Source organism: Chelonoidis abingdonii, chromosome 2, assembly GCF_003597395.2.
Source record: "Chelonoidis abingdonii isolate Lonesome George chromosome 2, CheloAbing_2.0, whole genome shotgun sequence".
NCBI lineage: Eukaryota > Metazoa > Chordata > Testudines > Testudinidae > Chelonoidis > Chelonoidis abingdonii.
The window spans coordinates 296,017,925-296,037,074 of NC_133770.1; the positions used below are offsets into that span (position 1 = coordinate 296,017,925).

The window sequence follows — 19,150 nt, forward strand, 5'->3', positions numbered from 1 at the left end:
TGGTACTGAAGTGAAAAAAAAAACCAAGCAAATTATTCAATGAACTGAAAACAGCTAATGCACTGGGTCACTAAAGCAGCAACTTTTCACTGTGTTTTATTTCCCTACTGCTGCCATGACAAGTCCAAAGCACCTGCAGCCCCAATGAGGTGTGTCAGGCAGCAAGTGCCTTGTGTACTCTTGCTGTTACGTCAGGATCAAATCCTGCCCTCGGTTACGCAGTTCACACTGCAATCAGTGTAACTGGGAACAGATACTTGGCCCTTGGAAGGTATAAGCTGTCAGTGCAATAGCTTCTCAGGCTCTCAATGAAATAATATGCTGCAGCAATAATAATATTTAAATAGAAATAAAGAATCGAGAAATGTCAGGGTGGAAGGGACCTTGAGAGGTCATCAAGGATCAAATAAACTCTAACCATCCCTGGCAGGTGTTTGTCCAACCTGTTCTTAAAACCCCCCAATGATGGGGACTACACAACCTCCCTCGGAAGCCTATTCCATAGCTTAACCACCTTTAAATTAGAAAGTTTTTCCTAAAATCTAACCTGAATCTCCCATTATTTTTTGTCCTACCTTCACCAGACATGGAGAACAATTGGTTACCATCTTCTTATAACAGCCCTTAATGGATATGAAGACTTATCATGTCCCCCCTCAGTCTTCTTATCTCAAAATTAAATATGCTCATTTTTTTTTAACTTTTCCTCAGAGATGAGGTTTTATAAACCTTTTTATCTTTCTCTTGCTCTCGAATGAACTCTCTCCAGTCTATCTACATCTATCCTAAAGTGCAGCACCTAGAATTGGACACAGTGCTCCAGCTGAGGCCTCACCAGTGCCAAGTAGAGTGGGACAATTTCTTCCTGTCTCTCATATCTGGCATTCCTGTTAATATACCCCAGAATCATATTAGCCTTTTTCATAACTGCATCACACTGCTGATTCATATTCAGTTTGCGATCCACTATAACCCTCAGATCCGTTTTCAGTAATACTACCCCCTAGCCTATTATTCCCCATTTTGTAATTCTGCATTTGACTGTTCCTTCCCAATTGAAGTACTCGGCCCTATCTTTATTGACTCTTATCTGGTTCATTTCAGACTAATTCTCCAATTTGTCACGGTCATTCTGAATTCTAATCCTGTCCTCCAAAGTGCTCGCAACACCTCCCAGAGCTTGGCGACATCGACAAATTTGGCAGCCACACTCTCCACGGCATTAGCCAAGTCATTAATGAAAATACTGAATAGTACCGGACCCAGGACTGACCCCATTGGACCCAACATATCCCAGTTGAAAGAGAACCACTGATAACTACTCTTTGAGCACAGACTTTCAACCAGTTGTGCATCCACCTTATCGTAATTTCATCTAGACCGCATTTCCTTAGTTTGCTTATGAGAATGTCATATGGGACTGGACCAAAAGCCTTTCTGAAACTCAAGATACATCATGTCTACTGCTTCCTCCCTATCCACTAGGTCAGTAACTCTGTCAAAGTTGGAAATTAGGCTGGTTTGGCATAATTTGTTCTTGGCAAATTCATGCTGTTACTTATTACCTGTTATCCTCTAGGCACTTAGTAATTGTTTAATAATTTGTTTCAGTATCTTTCCAAATATTGAAGTTAAGATGACTGTTCTATAATTTCGCCTTCGTTCCCCTTTTTAAAATCGGTATTATGTTTGTCCTTCTCCAGTCATATGGGAGCCCACCTGTCCTCCACAAGTTCTCAAAGATAATTGCTAACTGTTTCAAGATTGCTTCAACGAGTTCGTCAAGTACCCTAGGATAAATTTTATCAGGCCTTGACGACTTGAATACATTCAACTTATCTAAATATTCTTTAACCTGTTCTTTCCCTATTTTGGCTTCCCCCTCAGCTTTCTTGATGTCATCAGTGATTCACTCTCCTTTCCCTGCTAAATAGAAGAGCTATATTTTCCTTCATCTTGCTCCAAATGTATTTGAAGAACCAATTCTTATTGCCTTTTATGCACCTTGCTAAACGTAACTCATTTGTACCTTGGCCTTTCTGATTTTGTCCCTACATGTCTGTACCTTTTTTCTTTTCTTTTGTACCCCTCCCTAGCAATGAGTCTAAGTTACCACTTTTTGTAGAATTCCTTTTTGATTTGCAGGTCATTAAACAGCTCCAGTTGGAGCCATACTGGCCTCTCAATATTCTTCCTGTCTTTCTTTTGCATCGAAATATTTTGCAGTTGTATGTTAATACTGTCTCCTTGAGAAACTGCCAGGTCTCCTGAACCTCTTTACTCCTTAGATTTTCTTCCTATGGGACCTTATCTTCCAGTTCTCAGATTTTGTTAAAGACTGCTTTTTAAAGTCCATTATTCTTATTCTGTTTCTGTCACTCCTTCCTTTTCTCAGGCTCATGAAATCTATTATTTTATGAGTACAAGTCTTACTAGCCTTGCGCAGGACCATCTATCCAAGGATCTCATGGTGCCTTACAATGTCAAGTAAGTATTAATCTCATTTGACAGAGGAAATTAAATACCCTGGCAAGGTTCTTGCCAGCGGTCTGTGGCAGTGTGTGAAATAGAACCCCAGAGCCCCAGCGCCTTATTCTAATCAGCTGCTTCTCTACAGTCTGAAAGATTCGATACTTTTTTGCTAAATTATAACCAAATTTGTTATTAAAACACAAAAACTTCTTTTTTTTAAATAAAAACATTTTAACATTATAGGGACAGAATTTCCAAAAGTGTATCTGCAAAAACATGAGGGCACCCAAACCCCGCTAAACCCCGATTTGCAAGCAGATGCATGCATGTGAAAATCCGGGTTGAGTTGCTGACAGCAGACACTTTTAAAAATCTTGCACATGCTGTCTGCCCAGATGTGCAGGGCTCAGTGAGCATCCACTGGAAGCCCTACCAGTTTGAAAGATGCTATCTGCTTCCCCGGTTGATAGTGAACTATTCTGGAGCCAAGAACTATCCAAACCAGTGGAACTATTGGAAGGTTCCAGTAGCGAGGTGGTTACCCGCTCCTGCCCGGCAGGACTTGAAACAGCCCAGAAGAGGGTTGGGACTGGGGAAGGGAGCAAAACCCCAGCTGATTGAGCGAAGTGGCTGCAGCTGGGGCCATGCCCCAAACAGACTAACCAGGCCTTATAAGAAGGCCAGGGCAGCCAGAAGCTCAGGACTCTCTGTCTGCTTCTAGAGAGAGAGAAGGGCCTGGCTGCTAGGGAGCTGAGCAGGGTACCGGGAGTGGAGCAGGGCTGGGGGAAGGCTAGAGGAGCTGGGGAGCTCTAGCTTAGGAAAGCCCCAGTCTGTGGGCCTACCTGAGGGCCTAAGACCAGTACTGGGGCTGCAGAGGGGCAGCCTATCTATAGAAAGACGCAACAGGTCCAATCCACACTTGCCTGTGATGAGTGGCGTATACTGCAGTCTGCCCCAGGGAGTGGGGCCAGATGGTGACTGAGGTGAGGTGGAGTTAGTGGGTGGGGGTTCCCCTGCGTGGGGAGCCCCAGAGTGTGGAGGTACTGCCAGGGGGGCAGCAACCCAGAGAAAGGGCACCGGGGTCCTGGAGGGACACAAGGGCCAGCGGTAAGGCTGCTCACCAGCCTATGCGGGTGCTCCAGGATGCTGGGAGAGCTAATTCCCATGGACAACCAGAAGGAGGCGCCGCAGGGTGAGTCCACACCCTTACAGAACCCAACATACAGAGAGTGTGACATATGTTACTACGTAGTAAAGAGTCTGCATTAGAAGACACACATTTTAACTTCCTTAGGAGAAGCTCCCTGTAAACACCTATAAAACTAACTCATTTTCCTCCTTCAAAATCTGCCTTAAACTCTTCCTTGCTGTGATACCTACAAAAACTTGTCAACAATTAGGCAGCTGGTGTGCTGAGACCACTACCTATCAAGTTGATAAATGTTGTCTCATTCCCTGGGGCTCCCATCTGTCTATATGCAGACGCTGTGTCGTCTTATACTTGGATTGTAAAGTCTTTGGGGCAGGGACCTCTCTTTGTTCAGTGTTTGTGCAGCACATAGGCCAACGGGATCCTGGTCCATGACTAAGACTCCTAAGCAGTTGGATAATAATAAATAATAGTAAATGGGTAAAGCCACCTATGGATTTAGGATTTTACATTATATGTAGAAGAGCACTTGAAAGGAAAGAGAAGCTAATTTTCCATCTCACTAAAGTTTATTTACTACTTTTGCAGTAACATGGGTGCCCAGAAGAGAACATAAACTCCAGGCATGGTTGGATTACAACTATACAGGTGAGAGGCCACTACTCATCTGTTTTGTGACAAGGTATTCAATTCCTGAGAATTAACCACTAATCCAAATGGCTCTTTTGCCCCTCTACTATACCTAACTATTGCAATGTAAAATCTCTCTCGCTCATCCCAACCCACCTTAAAATTACCTTGGCACAGTAAGGTAACTGAAGAACAGAGAAGCACCTCTAAGAATTATCTGGCTTGTGGCATTTCAGCTTATGCTATTTGCATTATTTTGACCTCTATGTATTTCTATATGCAGTGGATCTCCGTTCACTTTTCCCCACAGAACAGCAACCCTGGAAGAATGGTTCACTACAGCAGGGCATACTCTCACACTTTAACAATTCAGGGCTTTATTTCAAATTCACTATAACAGTGTTTCATTTCTTCCACGTGTACTGCAGGCAAATGACACACCTCCTGTTTGAAAAAATTCCTATCCCCCTCAGGATCATTTCAGTCTTTCACTCTTTCCAGGCAGAGAAGCTGAGTTCTGCACATTTTAACCGTGAATCTTCACTGGTGCACATCCACACCACCTTTGCCTTGTGTGTTCAACCTCTGATGCACAACTGCAAGTTGGACATACACAAAAGTGCACTTTTGGAAATTCAGTTTCATCTGAGTCTTTGGGATGAGACCTTAGAAATAAGGACCTTGTCTGTTCTGTGTGGGCACCAGGTGGCAGTTTATAAGTGAACAGGAATATGTCCCAGCATATTGGCCAAAGATATGTCATTATTACTCCACATACTCTGCCTCAGTTTGTTGCCATCCTCCACTCCAGAAGTGGCTGCATTTCAGTAATATCATGTGTGAGTATACTTTGTAAAGCATGCTGGGATCCTTCCAGATAAAAGGTGCTATATGTCGTAAATGAAAAATGCCCTGAATAACCTGAACATTTTTATTTTGCTTTTTTCCCTCCAACAAAGATCTTTTTGGGTCCCAAAACCTCTATAAATTTGGGTCTGAGATCCATACTAAAACTATAGCAAAAGGAATCCATAAATCTTTCTAAACAGATTAGCTAAAAAAGCGCAAAGCCATGCAATCCAAGACCCTGTTATCAGATTTTTTCCATGAGCAGCAACATTCTAATAATTATAATTCCATTCGTCATCACGTCAGCTAAGGAAGGCTTTTTCCTCACTTCCAAATAATGTATCTTCTCTTGTGAGGTGAGTACATGAGGATCTAGCACAGAGGAAAAGGAGCCAAGATGCACTGGAAATACAACTAGGCAAGGGGCTTTTTCAAAGTATCTTCAACACTTTTTTTTTTTGGTTGCCCCTTTCATTGATCTCCATAATAAACTCCTGGAAGACAAACATTTCTTCCTGAATGCTCTTCTTCCTCCATGGTGCATACATACTAGCTTATTATAGGGTCTCAACATCCACAGCTCTGGTCTGGACACAATGGTTTGTTGGCATATGATTGTCATGCCAGGCAGGTTAGTTTGTTATGGCAGTGCTACCAGAGAGCGCTGCACCACATGGGCTTCTTATTGCACGGTCAGGCCCAGAAGAATAGGGTCTTACAATTCCTGGTTCTGTTTTGTTGTTTGCACATCACTCCTGTTAGAAGTGTTAGTGAAAATGTAGGATTCAGACCTGTATATTCACCTGAGTTAAAATTTTGGGTCTTGTTTGCCCACTTGAGTTTTGATACTTTTATAATCTTACTAATATGTGTGAACAAAAAACAAAGCAACTTTGTGTTGCTTCTGCCTAGCCAGATGGGTTTGTTAGTACTATGGGAACACATAAGAACAACTGAAGTGTTACTGGATGTGGTGGGAGCACAACATACAAGCACACACGTGAAGGCTGCCTCGACTCCCATCTCAAGGCAAGCCCAAGCAACAGGCGGGAGGAGCAAGGGGGAGAAGGTATAAGAAACACTAAAAGCCAAAGAAATGCCTGTCCCTGACTGAAATAAACCTCACACCTTACTCCTCCCATGGAATACAAAAGAGGGGACATGAAGAACCCAGACTCTCGACCCTCCAACAGGGCGAATCAGAGGTGGGGCAGGAGGGCCATTTGGCCTGGGCCTCAACCTCAAAGCTCAAAGGAATTGCTTCAAAATATACTCGAACTTGGACTCTCTGGGGTGTTTCCTAATATCACAATTTCATTGTGTATTTTTGTCGGTTTGCTTACATCAGCAGGTAAAGAACTATCATCATTCAACTATGGGAAAAGAGTGTTTGAATGGGTTCGCCATGCTTAACATCAACTGTGACATTGCACAAAAGCTAGATTTTTTGCCTCAATAATTAGTGCATTTGCACAGAAAAAGGCTAGACAAGTGTTAAATTAAAAAATATTCAAATTATGTCTCACTATTTTTTTGGTGCCTCATTTTGTTTTCATGCGTCGTTAGGTTTTTTTAATTTTATTTTTATTATGGCTAGGGGCCTCAAAAGCTGGAAGTAGCCCAGACCTCTGGACCACTGAGAAGGCCTGCCCTCCATAACAAAACACAACCATAAATTGTACGAGGTGGGACCAAACACATGCACTACAGGTAAATGGGTGCCTGCTAAGGAGGGGGGTGAACAGGTTACTGGGAAACAAGGCTCTGTGGCATCAGACCTATGGATATGCTTGCTTAAAACTAACCCCACTAAACATTGCATTGCCTGCACTTCGGATTTCCAATCTTCTGCTTTCTGTCTCCATGACAAAAACCATGGGAGGGAGTAAAGGAAAAGCCCCCTAACAACTACCAGGCTGCACACCTTGGTTTGTCATCGTAGGGTTGTTACTGAATAAGGGGGTGCTGGCACTGATTTGTTAAATATAGAGTAAAGAACATTATTTTCAAGAACACACATATATCCGTCAAGGATTATATTCACCCGGCAAACAGATATGTCGGAGACGAAAGAAGGCTGTACGCCTTTATTCTGACCCCACTGTGAGGTTTCTACTGAGCAGGTTTTCTTATTAACTCAGTAATCCATCTCAGGGGAGAGCGGAGGCAGAATACAGGTTTCTAAATCAGCCTCCCTTGACATTTAATTAAGGACAATATTTGGGAATCCTACAATGAAAGACAGCCCGCAGGTGTCACTCGCTCTGTCAGGATTAAAGGGCAAAGAACACGGCAGAGGCTCAAATGACCCTGAAGAACAGAGATGAGATGCAAAGAAGACAAAAAGGTTCTCCAGGCCAACTCACCCACTCTGCAGCTAGTACAGAACTGCTCCCTGCTGCGTCTTCTAGTGTGCCGGCCAGTCCTTGTCCAGATGTCCCCAAGCAACAGGGCCCCCAGCTTCATCTTATTAATTTGTGTTTATACCCCTTTCTGCTCTCCCCTCCCCCATACACACACTCCCTTGGACAGCCCAAAACAAGGAGAGTTGCAAAGTAATTAATACTTATTGTAGTGCAAAGAATAATCGTTTGGAATCTCACATGGAAGGCACAGAAGAGGGCAAACTGCTCAACAGACATGACCAAACCAAGTCAACATCCCTCTCAGATAGGCTGATGATGTCCACTTATAAGGATGAGGAAACAAAGGCAGTAACAGAACCCAGGACTCCTGGCTCAGAGGTTTGTGCTTAACAAACGAGACCAAGGCTCTTCCTGCTTCCAGACTTAAATTTTAGAAAGCATCTAGCACTGAACAAGCTACAAGGCCCCGGAGAGAAGCAGGAATCAACGAGCCAGAGAGACAGGCAATCCCTGGATTTTCAAAAGCCAGCCAAGTACGCTCACTACTGAGCAACTCAAAGATTCACTTCCACTTGCCTGAAAAATAAACCTGCCAGTCTTCTTTGATTTGTACATGAACACAACCTGGGAACAGCAGGAGGGATGGACTCGGTGTCAAAGCTTTGTGGACTAGATAACATCTTACAAAGACTAAACACTAACCCAGCCCTGCGTTCTGGGCTTCGGCTGTCACTGTTCTTTGGCTTCCCAGAATATCTCATTCTGCTTCACTTCCAGAGGGTTAATCCTTCCAGGAGCAGTTGCTTAAAACTGACAACTTGAATTTGCCTCAGTACTTAAAATTGTGTTTAAAAAAAAGCCAAAACTCATCAGAAAACCAAAACCCAACAGAAACATTTCCATTTTTTATTTCCCTTCTTCTGGGAACACCTGATTGTACACAAGGAAACATTTGCAGCCCATTTGCAAAGTGCTAGCACAAAGCCTTTTACCATGGTGCATAGGCTTCATGCTGACCCTCTGCACAGGGGTAAATTTCACACTAAATCAAACAGCACAAACTGTGACATGCAAATGGGGTTTATAAAACCCCTCTGTCACTAATTATATATAGGCGGTCAAAGCAGAAGGAAAGACAATTCGCTGATTTAAAATGTACGATTTTTAAACTGATGTTGTCCCTAGAATAAAATATGTAGACTTTAAAACTCCAAAAAGCACCTATCTAGGTCCATTTTTGAGCCCTCTTCCTGGAATGTCTGAGTGTTTCCACTCACTGTATAGCAATGCACACAAAGTAGTTTGGTCGCCTGCTAAGATGGTAAACATCAGCCCTCCAATGGTGCGGAAGATGCACAATGACAGCAAAGTTACATAGAGCGCGTGTGCATTGAGATTAGGAGGGGCTTGGGATAGCTGGGCCCTCCTCCCTCCTCTTTGCCAAACCTATTGCAGCTCCTCTAAAGCTGTGGATCTTTCCTTGCATCACAGCCTCTCCATGTTGCTCTAGGACAGGGGTGGCCAACCTGTGTTTCTGGAGCCACGTGCAGCTCTTCAGAAGTTAATATGCAGCTCCTTGTACAGGCACCGACTCTGGGGCTGGAGCTACAGGTGCCAACTTTCCAATGTGCCGGGGGGTGCTCACTGCTCAACCCCTGGCTCTGCCCCAGGCTCTGTCCCCACTCCACCACTTCCCACCCCCTCCCCTGAGCCTGCCGTGCCCTCACTCCTCCCCTCTCCCCCTCTGAGCCTCTTGCACACCACAAAACAGATGATTGGGAGGCACGGGGAGGGAGAGGGAGGGTTGATTGGGTGAGTGAGAGGTGCTGGGGGCGGGGGAGCTGATTGGGGGCTGCTGACGTAACTGTGGCTCTTTGGCAATGTACATTGGTAAATTCTGGCTCCTTCTCAGGGTCAGGTTGGCCACCCCTGCTCTAGGACCACCAGGTGGACTATCCACTAGGATACCCTACTCTGCACACATGGGAATGCACCAAGGAATCAGCTTCCCCTCATTGCGAGTGGAGAGAAACCAGGCTTGCCTTCAGTAATGCCATAGACACCCACGCTCCTGTCCACTGCTCTCTCCAGGTTTCCACAGCTCACTCATTACCGTGGCATCTGAGCAGAACAGAGTCCACCACTCCCCCAGCCCACCTCGCAATACTTTATCAAGAGCAACGTTTCCTAGAACTGTCTGCCTCAGAGGAGGGCAGGCACAAGAGCAAACTCTTTCAGAAAGCTAAAGCATGAGGTCGCAGTCATTAGCTGCCCTTTGTGTTATGACAGTTGTGTTATGAGTTTGCTTTTATAAAGCGCAGCCTCGCACTGTGCATTAGAGGCCATTTAAAACATACAAGTTGACATCTGGATGCTTTGCCTCTTCTTACTTTACCATTTCTAAAGCCCCCCAGGAAAGAACGGGGTGGGGGGGACAGGGAGACGATTTCTGAGCTTTGGTTTAAAAAAAAAAAAAGTGCAGCCATTTGCTAAATGTTATTTCTGGGTTTGCATGTATTTACCGAGTGACTCTCAGTCCCCATTGCTGTAATGTAATAGCACGCTGCACAGATTAGATGCAGCATCCCGGTGAGTTAAACTATCCACGGTGAACACAATATGCCCAGCTTCCCTCTGCACATCATTCCAATCACTCCAATTGTAAATACACCTGGAAGACAGGAACAGAATCCTCTGTCTGCCAGTGAAATGCTCTATCTCCAGTCCCCGCAAATGCCTCTAAAAACACTGCAAGCAAAAGACTCCAGCTGAACTTATACAGTCAACAATACTGTACAGGAAATTCACACCCATACTAGTCCTGTTATATGCACTAGTTCAATGACTGATACATGAATCAAACCCAACAGAATGAGCCACCATGCAACATGCAAAAGCAAGCATCATAACATGCAACACAGTAACTCGATCATGCCCCAAAGCTGAGGACACAGTGAAAATTGATCAGCCCCCAGCATTCCCCACACATCCTATTATATTAGAACAAGGCAGAAATCCAATCATATTACAGAGCTGGAACTACAAAATCACAAAAATATTTCTTCACCTAGACCACAAGCCAACCTGGGGAACTCACTGTTGCAAGATATTACTGAATTAAATATTGGCTCTGGAGCTAAATAAGATTGAGAGCACAGTCAACATCAGTAGCAGTGCAAATTAAGAGACCAACTGTGCAATCCTTAAGGGCTTGTCTACACAGTACAGCAATGCATGCTATCGTGATGTGATTTCTAAAGCACACTAACATGCTGCACTTTAATTGGAATAGCAGTATGTTAATGTTCAAGAAAGATGAATTCAAACTGGAACAGGTGGCAAGAAGTGCTATTTCATGAGAGGAGCCTGGAAAAAGCTAGGCTTGTTTAGCCTAGAAAAAAGAAGGCTGAAAGGGGAGATGTTTGTTCTCCATAAATACATCAAGGGGGTAAACACCAGGGAGAGTGAAGAGCTGTTTAAACTGAAGGACAATGCTTGCACAAGCACAAATGGCGATAAACTGCCAGAAATAAATTCAGGCTGGAAATTAGAAGAGGATTTCTAACTACCAGAGGAGTGAGGTTCTGGAACAGCTTCCCAATAGGAGCCATGAGTCCAAACAACTTCATCAGAGAATGCTGGCCAAATTCATGAGTGCCATTGTATCACAAGACTGCTTGTGATGACAGGAGACAGCGCTCAGCAAACAGCCCAGGGGATCACTTCCTGTTTATGTCCTATATTACTAAAAGCTCAGGCTTCAAGGATTCAGACAGTCAACCTGCAAGGGTCAGGAAGAGATTTCTCCCTTGCTCTCCTGCAATGTATTCTGGGTGAGTTTTTGTTCCCCTTTCGTTGAAGCATCAGGGATGCAGATGGCGAGAGATGAGTCACTGGACAGGGTCGACCAGGGCTGTGAGGTGACACTGAGCATTCTCTCTCTCGCAGGTGCTTGACTGGCTGGTTCTTGTTCATATGGTCAGGGTCTAATTGATCACCATATGTGGGATAGGGAAATAAATTTTCCCCTGGGTCAGACTGACAGTGACCTTGTGGGTTTTTCACCTTCTTCTACAGCATGTGAGTGCAGGTCTCTTGCCAGGATTATCTGGATATATCTCACTTAATCATTGTCCTGTCACTTCAGGGGCCTTAAGTACTGGTGCACCTTTGTCCTTCCTAGCTCTGCCTGTGGCAAATAATAGTCTTGTCTCCTGTGGGCTGTAATACTTTGGTCTAATTTCTGTTATTGGGTTTAGTGTGCGGGTGCTGGGTGGTGCTGATGGCCTGGGAGAGACCGGAGGTCAGACTAGATGACCTGCTGGTCCTTCAGCTCTATTAATCTATCGTTTTAAGTGCACTAAGGAACCTTTAGTGCACCAGCAAGGTCTGCATGGGTCAATTAATGTGCAACATTTCTGCGCTTTGGAAATCACATCCCAGCTGCATGTGTTACCCAGCAATGTACACAAACCCTTACTCTTCTTGGACAGTAATTACTCATGCGAGCAGCCCCACTGAAGTCAGGACTATTTGCATAACTGATCCTCATCATAAGGATTGCACAAGATAGCCCTAAAAGATTGAACGATGGTGATTAAATCATGTACTTTGAGGGGGCAGCATGCTGGTCAGGGAACAATCACATACCTACAACACCCACTACATGCACTGCATAGTAACTAGGTACGCAGTGGTGGGATGTATGTTTTCTTCTGAAGCATCAGGTACTGGCTCCTGAAGGGACTATGGACCAAGAAAATCATTTGCTCAGGCAATGCTACATTCCTATGACTTATTGCATGACATGTCTTGATATTTTATGACGTGTTGTGAGACCACTTGGAAAGTAACACACCTCTTCTGTCTAGCTCTCAGTACTGAAACAAGAGAAGAGGGGAAAGAAGAGATCTTTAACTTAACGTCCTTTTGCCTAATCACCACGCAACATGATCTACCATACAGTGTAGCATTTGGCTACTGAGCTCCATCAGCCTTGTTATATATTAGCAATTAAAAATGCCTTCCCCAGCTTAGTCAGGTAGGGTAAATTATAGTGCGCAATCAACACTTTACCTAGGGGCTGATATCCTTGTCTTGATGGGCCTCCAAAGGGGTTCCGGCTTCCGAATCCGCTCCCATCAATGGAACCATAAGACATTTTCTACGGAGCGGTGAATGCAGATTTTCTCTTATGGCTGAAAAAGGACATAAAGAAAAAACAGTTGGCTAACGTCCACAAGCATTGCCCAAAAGACCCTGCAAAGGAAATAAAGCCCAGGACTTTCCTAGTAACCTTGTCCACCAATAGTGAGAGTAGAGTACCAGAGGGGGAGCGAGGGAGGGGGGTGTTAGGTCTCCTGAGTTATGTCCCTAGCCTTTCCACCAACCTGCTGTGAGACTTAGGGGAAATCACCTCCCCTTTCTGTGCCTTAAATGAGCATAACACCACTTGTCGGGGTTGGGAGACTTCATTCTTTACCGTGTGCGCTGTGCTTTGAAATCCTCAGACGGAAGGCGAGTGCAGGGTAATGTTAGCAAAGGAGGGTAGCCATTGCCTTCTGCAGCATTTTCGCTACAGAGCTGGACAGAAGTCTATCCGTCACACTGCAGGCTTGACGAGCTCTAGACAGACAGTTTATGGCCACATCATAATCTCCTGGGCCTCCAGTACAAAAATTGATGCCAGAGTTATTCCTCCTTGCCTGTAAAAAGATGCTGCATCAAGCAGCAATAGACTGAATTCAGTACAGTTCTGGCAGCTGCAAACCTAAATCTCCTCCTTGCCTCTGCAACACGCACCCACCTCTGCCCCAGAAGCCTTAGATTATTTCAAAGGGCTCCCAGGACTTGAAGGTCCACACATGACTTACCCTGGAGGCCCTGGGAACCGGATGGCCCAAAGAAATAAGGACCAGCGTGCTAAGGCAGGGTTGATAGGTAGCCAGGAATTGGCAGAAGCAGCAAACAGGGCAAAGGAGCAGCATAAGAAGTGGTGCTGGCTCCCCCACTCCCAGGAAGCAGAACTGGAAATGGCAGCCCCTTCTCGTTGCTTGTGGTGGTGAGGCCAGGAAGAAGGGCAGTGAATGGAGAAGCTCTCTGGCTGCAGATTGGGCTGATTGCTGTGACAGTAGATTCCCTGCTGAGAGGGTGACAAGGACCATACAACAATGGTTTTCCTGTCCCTGCTCAGTGGGGATCCTTTCACTGGAAATGGTGCCTGCACCATGGGAGACGCCAGGAACTGGGAGCCAATCAGCTGTGGCTGCACTTAAGATGCATGTTGGGCTGAAGGGTATAATAAAAACCCAGACACCCGCCAATTACATACACAAGCAGTGTGGTCCAAGCAGCTGAGGCAGGAGGCGGGGAGCCAGCAGACCTGGGGTTCTATTCCCAGTGACTCAGTGTGTAACCTCAGGCAAAAAAGATGCCTGCTTGGTGCCTCTGTTGGCCTGTGCGTACAGTGGGGATAACACATGTGCCCCGTTTTGGAAAGAACTTTGAGGTACAAGACTGGAGTTACCTATGAATTACTTAGCCTGGGTGTATCAAAGGTACAAAAGAGCAGTGTCTGTAGGAATTATTCATTGCAATTTATTCATGATACCAGCTACCAAAGCCTGCAGCAGAAAGCGAAGTCTCTTGCAGTGAATCTGCTCAGCTGCCTGCACTGCAGCACTTCATTTCAATCAGCCTGCAGGAAGAGCAGAGTCTCCAGACCCCACACCTCCACTTGGACTTGGCCGCAGGCAGCTGCTGCACATTTTTTCTTTTAAGCTTCAAGACTCCAGGCAAAATTACTGCTGCCGGTAGAATGGACAATGGAATCCGTGACATACCAGGGAAGCCACTTACTGCCCCTTCCCGACTGGCACAAAGGCGCACAAACAGAGCGCTGTGCAATTTATCTCCGCCTCAAGAAAAAAAAAAATACCAAGGACTAATCGACTCCCATTTGCACTCCAGTTCCCTGTCAAGCTGCAGATCTCATCCAACAGCTGAGCCGCATTCCTGCACAGAGGGGATGTGCCAAGAGATTTCTAGACCTTGTGGCAGAACCAGCCTCCAGTACACTTGACCCCCAGCTGCAATAGCTCTAATGCCAAAAGGGAGATTCAGCTCCGAGAAGCCAGACGAGAGAAGCTACAGTGAAAAAGAAACGGAGTACAGGAGTCAAAAGGCACAAACCAATAAAAAAAAGCGTAACTGATAGAGCTCTAACAATCAACAGAGTTCCTCACAATGGCTCTGGTGTCTTTCAGCTGAGGATCTCAATATACAGTACAAACATGAATTAGGCCTCAACATCCCCATGAAGTAGGTGAGTGTTTGGCTGAGTAAAACTGCAGCACGCAGTGACAGAGCTGGGAACAGAAGCTAGGACTCACAACACAGACCCCTTTTCTAACTACCAGACAACACTTCTATCTAGATACTTATAACCAAGAATTTGTCACAGGTATTTTTAGTAAAAAAGTCACAGACAAGTCACGGCAATAAACAAAAAAATCACAGAACCCCATGATCTGTCTGTGACTTTTACTAAAGACACTGGGGGAAGGTTAGGGGGAGTAAAAATGGGACCTCCACCTGCCATTGCTCCATTGATCTGGCAGTGTGGGCTGATCATCAGTCCTGGGAGCAACCCAGCAGTGGCAGCCTCTGCTCTGGTAGCCTGGGGCCGCTGCTCCTGCAGCAGCGGCTGACCGCTGACCCTGGGTCCTGAGCTGCTGCTGACCAGTCGTGGGGGCTCACCTGGCCACTGCTCTGGTGGTGGGGGCTGACGACTGGGACCACCAGTCCTGGGCCACCGTGCCAGCAGCAGGAGCTAAGCACTGGCTCTGCAGGCTGACCTGGCCCCAGGCCGCTGCTCCTGGACGGGGGGGGGCTGACAGCTGATCCAGCCCTGCTGCTGTGGCATACTGAAACTGAAGAAGTCACAGTGGGTCCAGTAAAGTCATAGAATCTGTGACAGACTCGTAGCCTTACTTATACTAAGGCTAAAACCGGTCACAGATTCTGTGATTTCATGAGCCCTCTGTGACTTCTTCAAAATTCCACTTATTCAGCCCTACCACCTGTAACTTAGATTCACAGGGCCCATTGTGGCAGGGGTCCCCAGGCAACCGCCCTGACTGCTACCCCCGAACACCAGTCCTGTCTACATAATCTGTGACTTTCAATAAAAATACCTCTGCCGAAATGTAGCCTTCCTTATAACCCCCGTTACTGCAGTATTTGGGCTCCTCATGATCTTTAATTTACTTATCCTCACAATTCCGGTGTGAGGCAGAGCAGGACTGTTATCCCCATTGTACAGATGGGGAACTGAGGCACAGGGAGACTAAGTGATTTGCCCAAGATCACAGGGGAAGTCTGCGGCAGAACAGGTAACTGAACCCAGGTCTTCTGAGTCCCAGGCTAGTGACAGAAATAGTACAAAGTAAGGTCATGCACTTAAGGTCTAATATTAGGAATTTCTGCTACAAGCTGAGGGTTCACCATATGGAAGCGATAGAGGAGCATGAAGACTTGAGTGTGTGGCGTGATCAGAGGATGACTATGAGCCAGCAATGTGATATGATTGTGCAAAAGCAAGGAGAGGCATTTCCAGCAGAGACAGAGATGTATTAATACCATTGCACAAGGCTCTGGTAAGACCTCACCTGGAATACTGTGTGCAGTTCTCGTCACCCAGATTCAAGGAAGATGAATTAGCACTGAAACAAGTGGTGAGACAAGCTATGAGGATGGTCATGGGAATGGAGGACCTGTCCTATGAGAGGAGACTGGAAGAGCTCGACTTGCTTAGCCAGGCAGAAAGAAGGCTGAGCGCGGATATGCTGCCCTCTATAAATATATCAGGGGGGTAAACACCAGGGAGACTGCAGAGCTATTTAAACTGAAGGACAATGCTGGCACAAGCACAAATGGGGATAAACTGGCCACAGACAAATTCAGACTGGAAATTAGAAGGTTTCTAACCCTCAGAGGGGTGAGGTTCTGGAACAGCCTCCCAACAGGAGCTGTGGGAGCAAACAACTTAATTAGTTTTGAGATAGAGACGAGAAACCGATGGCTGTGACTGTGCGATAGGGTTGCTTGTGATGGTGGGGGCAGGGCTCAGCAGCCCTCTGGTTTCTGACATGTTCCTAAAGATCATGCTCCAGGTTTCCAACTGGCCACTGCCCGGGGTCAGGAAGGGATTGTTTTCTGGAAGGGTTTTTGGTTTGGTAGTTTTGCTTCCTTCCTCTGAAGCACCAGGGATGGCCATGGCTGGAGATAGGACATTGGGTGGGGAGGGCCACTGCTCTCACGTGGCACTGAGCTTCCTCTCTCAGGGGCTTGGCTGGCCGGTTCTTGCTCAGATGCTCAGAGTCTAATAGATCGCCGTGTGTGGGGTCAGGAAGGAATTTCCCCCCCAGGTCAGATTAGCAGTGACCTGGGGTGAGGGGGCAGGGGAGGGTTCCAGCTTTCTCTACAGTATGTGGGTGTGCGTCACTTACCAGGATTATCTGGGTATATTTCACTTCTTCATTTCCCTGACTTTGAGGGGGCCTTGGGCATTGGTGCACTGTGGTCCCTCCTGTTCTCTCACTGGGGCATATAGTAGTCTAGTCTCCTGTGAGCTGCCCTACTAATTTTGGCTGTTGGGTTTAGTGTGCAGGGGCTGAGTGGTGTTGGTGGTCTGTGCTATACAGGCAGACAGACTTCAGGCCCTGAACTCTATCACTTTATGGCCTAACTACTGGATCATCACTTCCTCCCTTCTGAATGGAAGCAAAGTCCTAGGATTGCCCTACCCGCAGCTGGGAATGTGATTAGGAAAGGGAGGCAGGAATCTTAGAGGAAAGGAGTCATGAGAGGAGCAAGAGGAGACCAGCATGAGGGCTGGCACAGAGTGAGCTCTGATCCTCAGAGACACAATCTAGGAGTGAGAACCTGGGTTAAATGCTTTGCTCTGCCGTCACCCTCACCACCACCACCACCTGTGTGACCCCGGGTAAAGAAAGGGGTGGTGTGGAGAATGAGACACCCAATTATCCCTCCTAATTCCTCTGCTATTTATCCTTCCAATGGGAAGCTTGTCAAGATACAGCACAACTTTATTCTGAATTGAGTTATTGATGCCAACTGAGAGACCCTGTTGCCTAATGGACCAGACCCAAGGTTTTCCTGAGGGTGTGTTGGGGGCTGGGTAGCAGGGGACACCATCTGCTTGGGAACGGATACTGCACTGGAAACCTTGAGTTAGTGGAGATTGTATATGGGCCTAATGGGTCAAAGAGGAGAGAGGCTGGAATCGCCCCTGGAATCACAAACCACTCACTCACTAAAGAAAAGGGAGCTATAAACCAGGGACTAGATACTAAATTATCTTCCCCTTAGGTCAAGTCAGCCCAGCACTCACTGATGGGACAGGCAGAGTCATTTGTAGACAGGTGAGATGCAGACAGCGGGACACGGGAGGAATCTACAGCTTCCCTGCTCACATCATGGGGAATAAAAAGCTGAGGACTCTGGTTTGTTCTAGAATTATTAGTGCCTGATCCTGCCATCCAATCTGTGTGGGCAGATCCCTGGGCCTGCACACAGCCAGTCTCTGCCTGCACAGATCTCATTCCAGGGCCGGGGCCGTAGCCTGTTCTGCGCTGCATATCACTGAAAAGCTAGCTTCACTTCAAAGCGAGGCCACGATAAAACTGAGGTCGGTTCCCAGCGATGGAAAGTCCATCAAAGCAGGCTGAACTGGTGTAAATGGGCCACAACATCCCCCTGCAAGGGTGATCAAAAGAGGTTAGCACCACCCAAACAGTGGTGGCACTAACAAGAAATGGGGTGTGGCCTTAGAGCATGTTGAGGGAGCATCTTACTTGCCATCAACCACCCTAATTGCCAGAGTTCTTACCCAGCGCAGCAAGAGTCCCTGCCTGAGATCCACAAGAGAGGGCAAAGGTGGCAGCACCTCCTCTACTAGAGGGGGCTTAGCAGACACAGGGAATTGGAATGTACAGCTCCCAGATCAGCTTCCTTCAATCTGCTTCCACAGGCCTGCCCTCTTCCACATAAGTGTCTCCATCAAGTGATGTTAATCCCAGAATACGGTGTTCTCTCAGTCTTCGGAACCCTCAGGGAATTTTGTGATATTTGGTGTTTTTGTTAAAGCTCCAGCCTCCAGAGTCATGTGATCCTGACGGGATCTCAGCTTTGATTTTTCTTTTTTAAATGTACCTTTTTAGCCCTCATGGTTGTGGAGAAAAGTTTGAAAATGTGACTCCTACTGACTCAAAACCAGAAGGCAAATGAGTATAATCACAATATTTTTTTAAAAAAAATCTTTAGATTTTGGGGACCATGATTCATGATTTGTGGAAACTTGGGATGAGCAATACTGTTAGAAAAGTATGTAGAAAAGTTGAACGAGCACAAGCCCATGGGGCCGGATGCACTGCATCCAAGGGTGCTAAAACAGTTGGCAGATGTGATTGCAGAGCCATTGGCCATTATCTTTGAAAACTCATGGCGATTGGGGGAGGTCCTGGATGACTGGAAAAAGGCTAATATAGTGTTCATCTTTAAAAAAGGGAAGGAGGAGGATCCAGGGAACTAGAGGCCAGTCAGCCTCACCTCAGTCCCTGGAAAAATCATGGAGCAGGTCCTCAAGGAATCAATTCTGAAG

General features: G+C 46.1%; 1 protein-coding gene across 5 annotated transcripts in view; it reads right to left on the bottom strand.

Annotated features, from left to right (window-relative positions):
- TSNARE1 (t-SNARE domain containing 1) overlaps window positions 1–19,150 on the bottom strand; it is a 691,098-nt gene that overhangs the window by 353,070 nt on the left and 318,878 nt on the right. For all 5 annotated transcript variants that reach the window (XM_075063289.1, XM_075063290.1, XM_075063291.1 and 2 more), the window contains exon 3: window positions 12,544–12,665. In XM_075063289.1, the coding sequence (XP_074919390.1) occupies window positions 12,544–12,628 (85 nt within the window). In that variant the 5' untranslated portion in view covers window positions 12,629–12,665. The remainder of the gene's footprint in view (window positions 1–12,543; window positions 12,666–19,150) is intronic.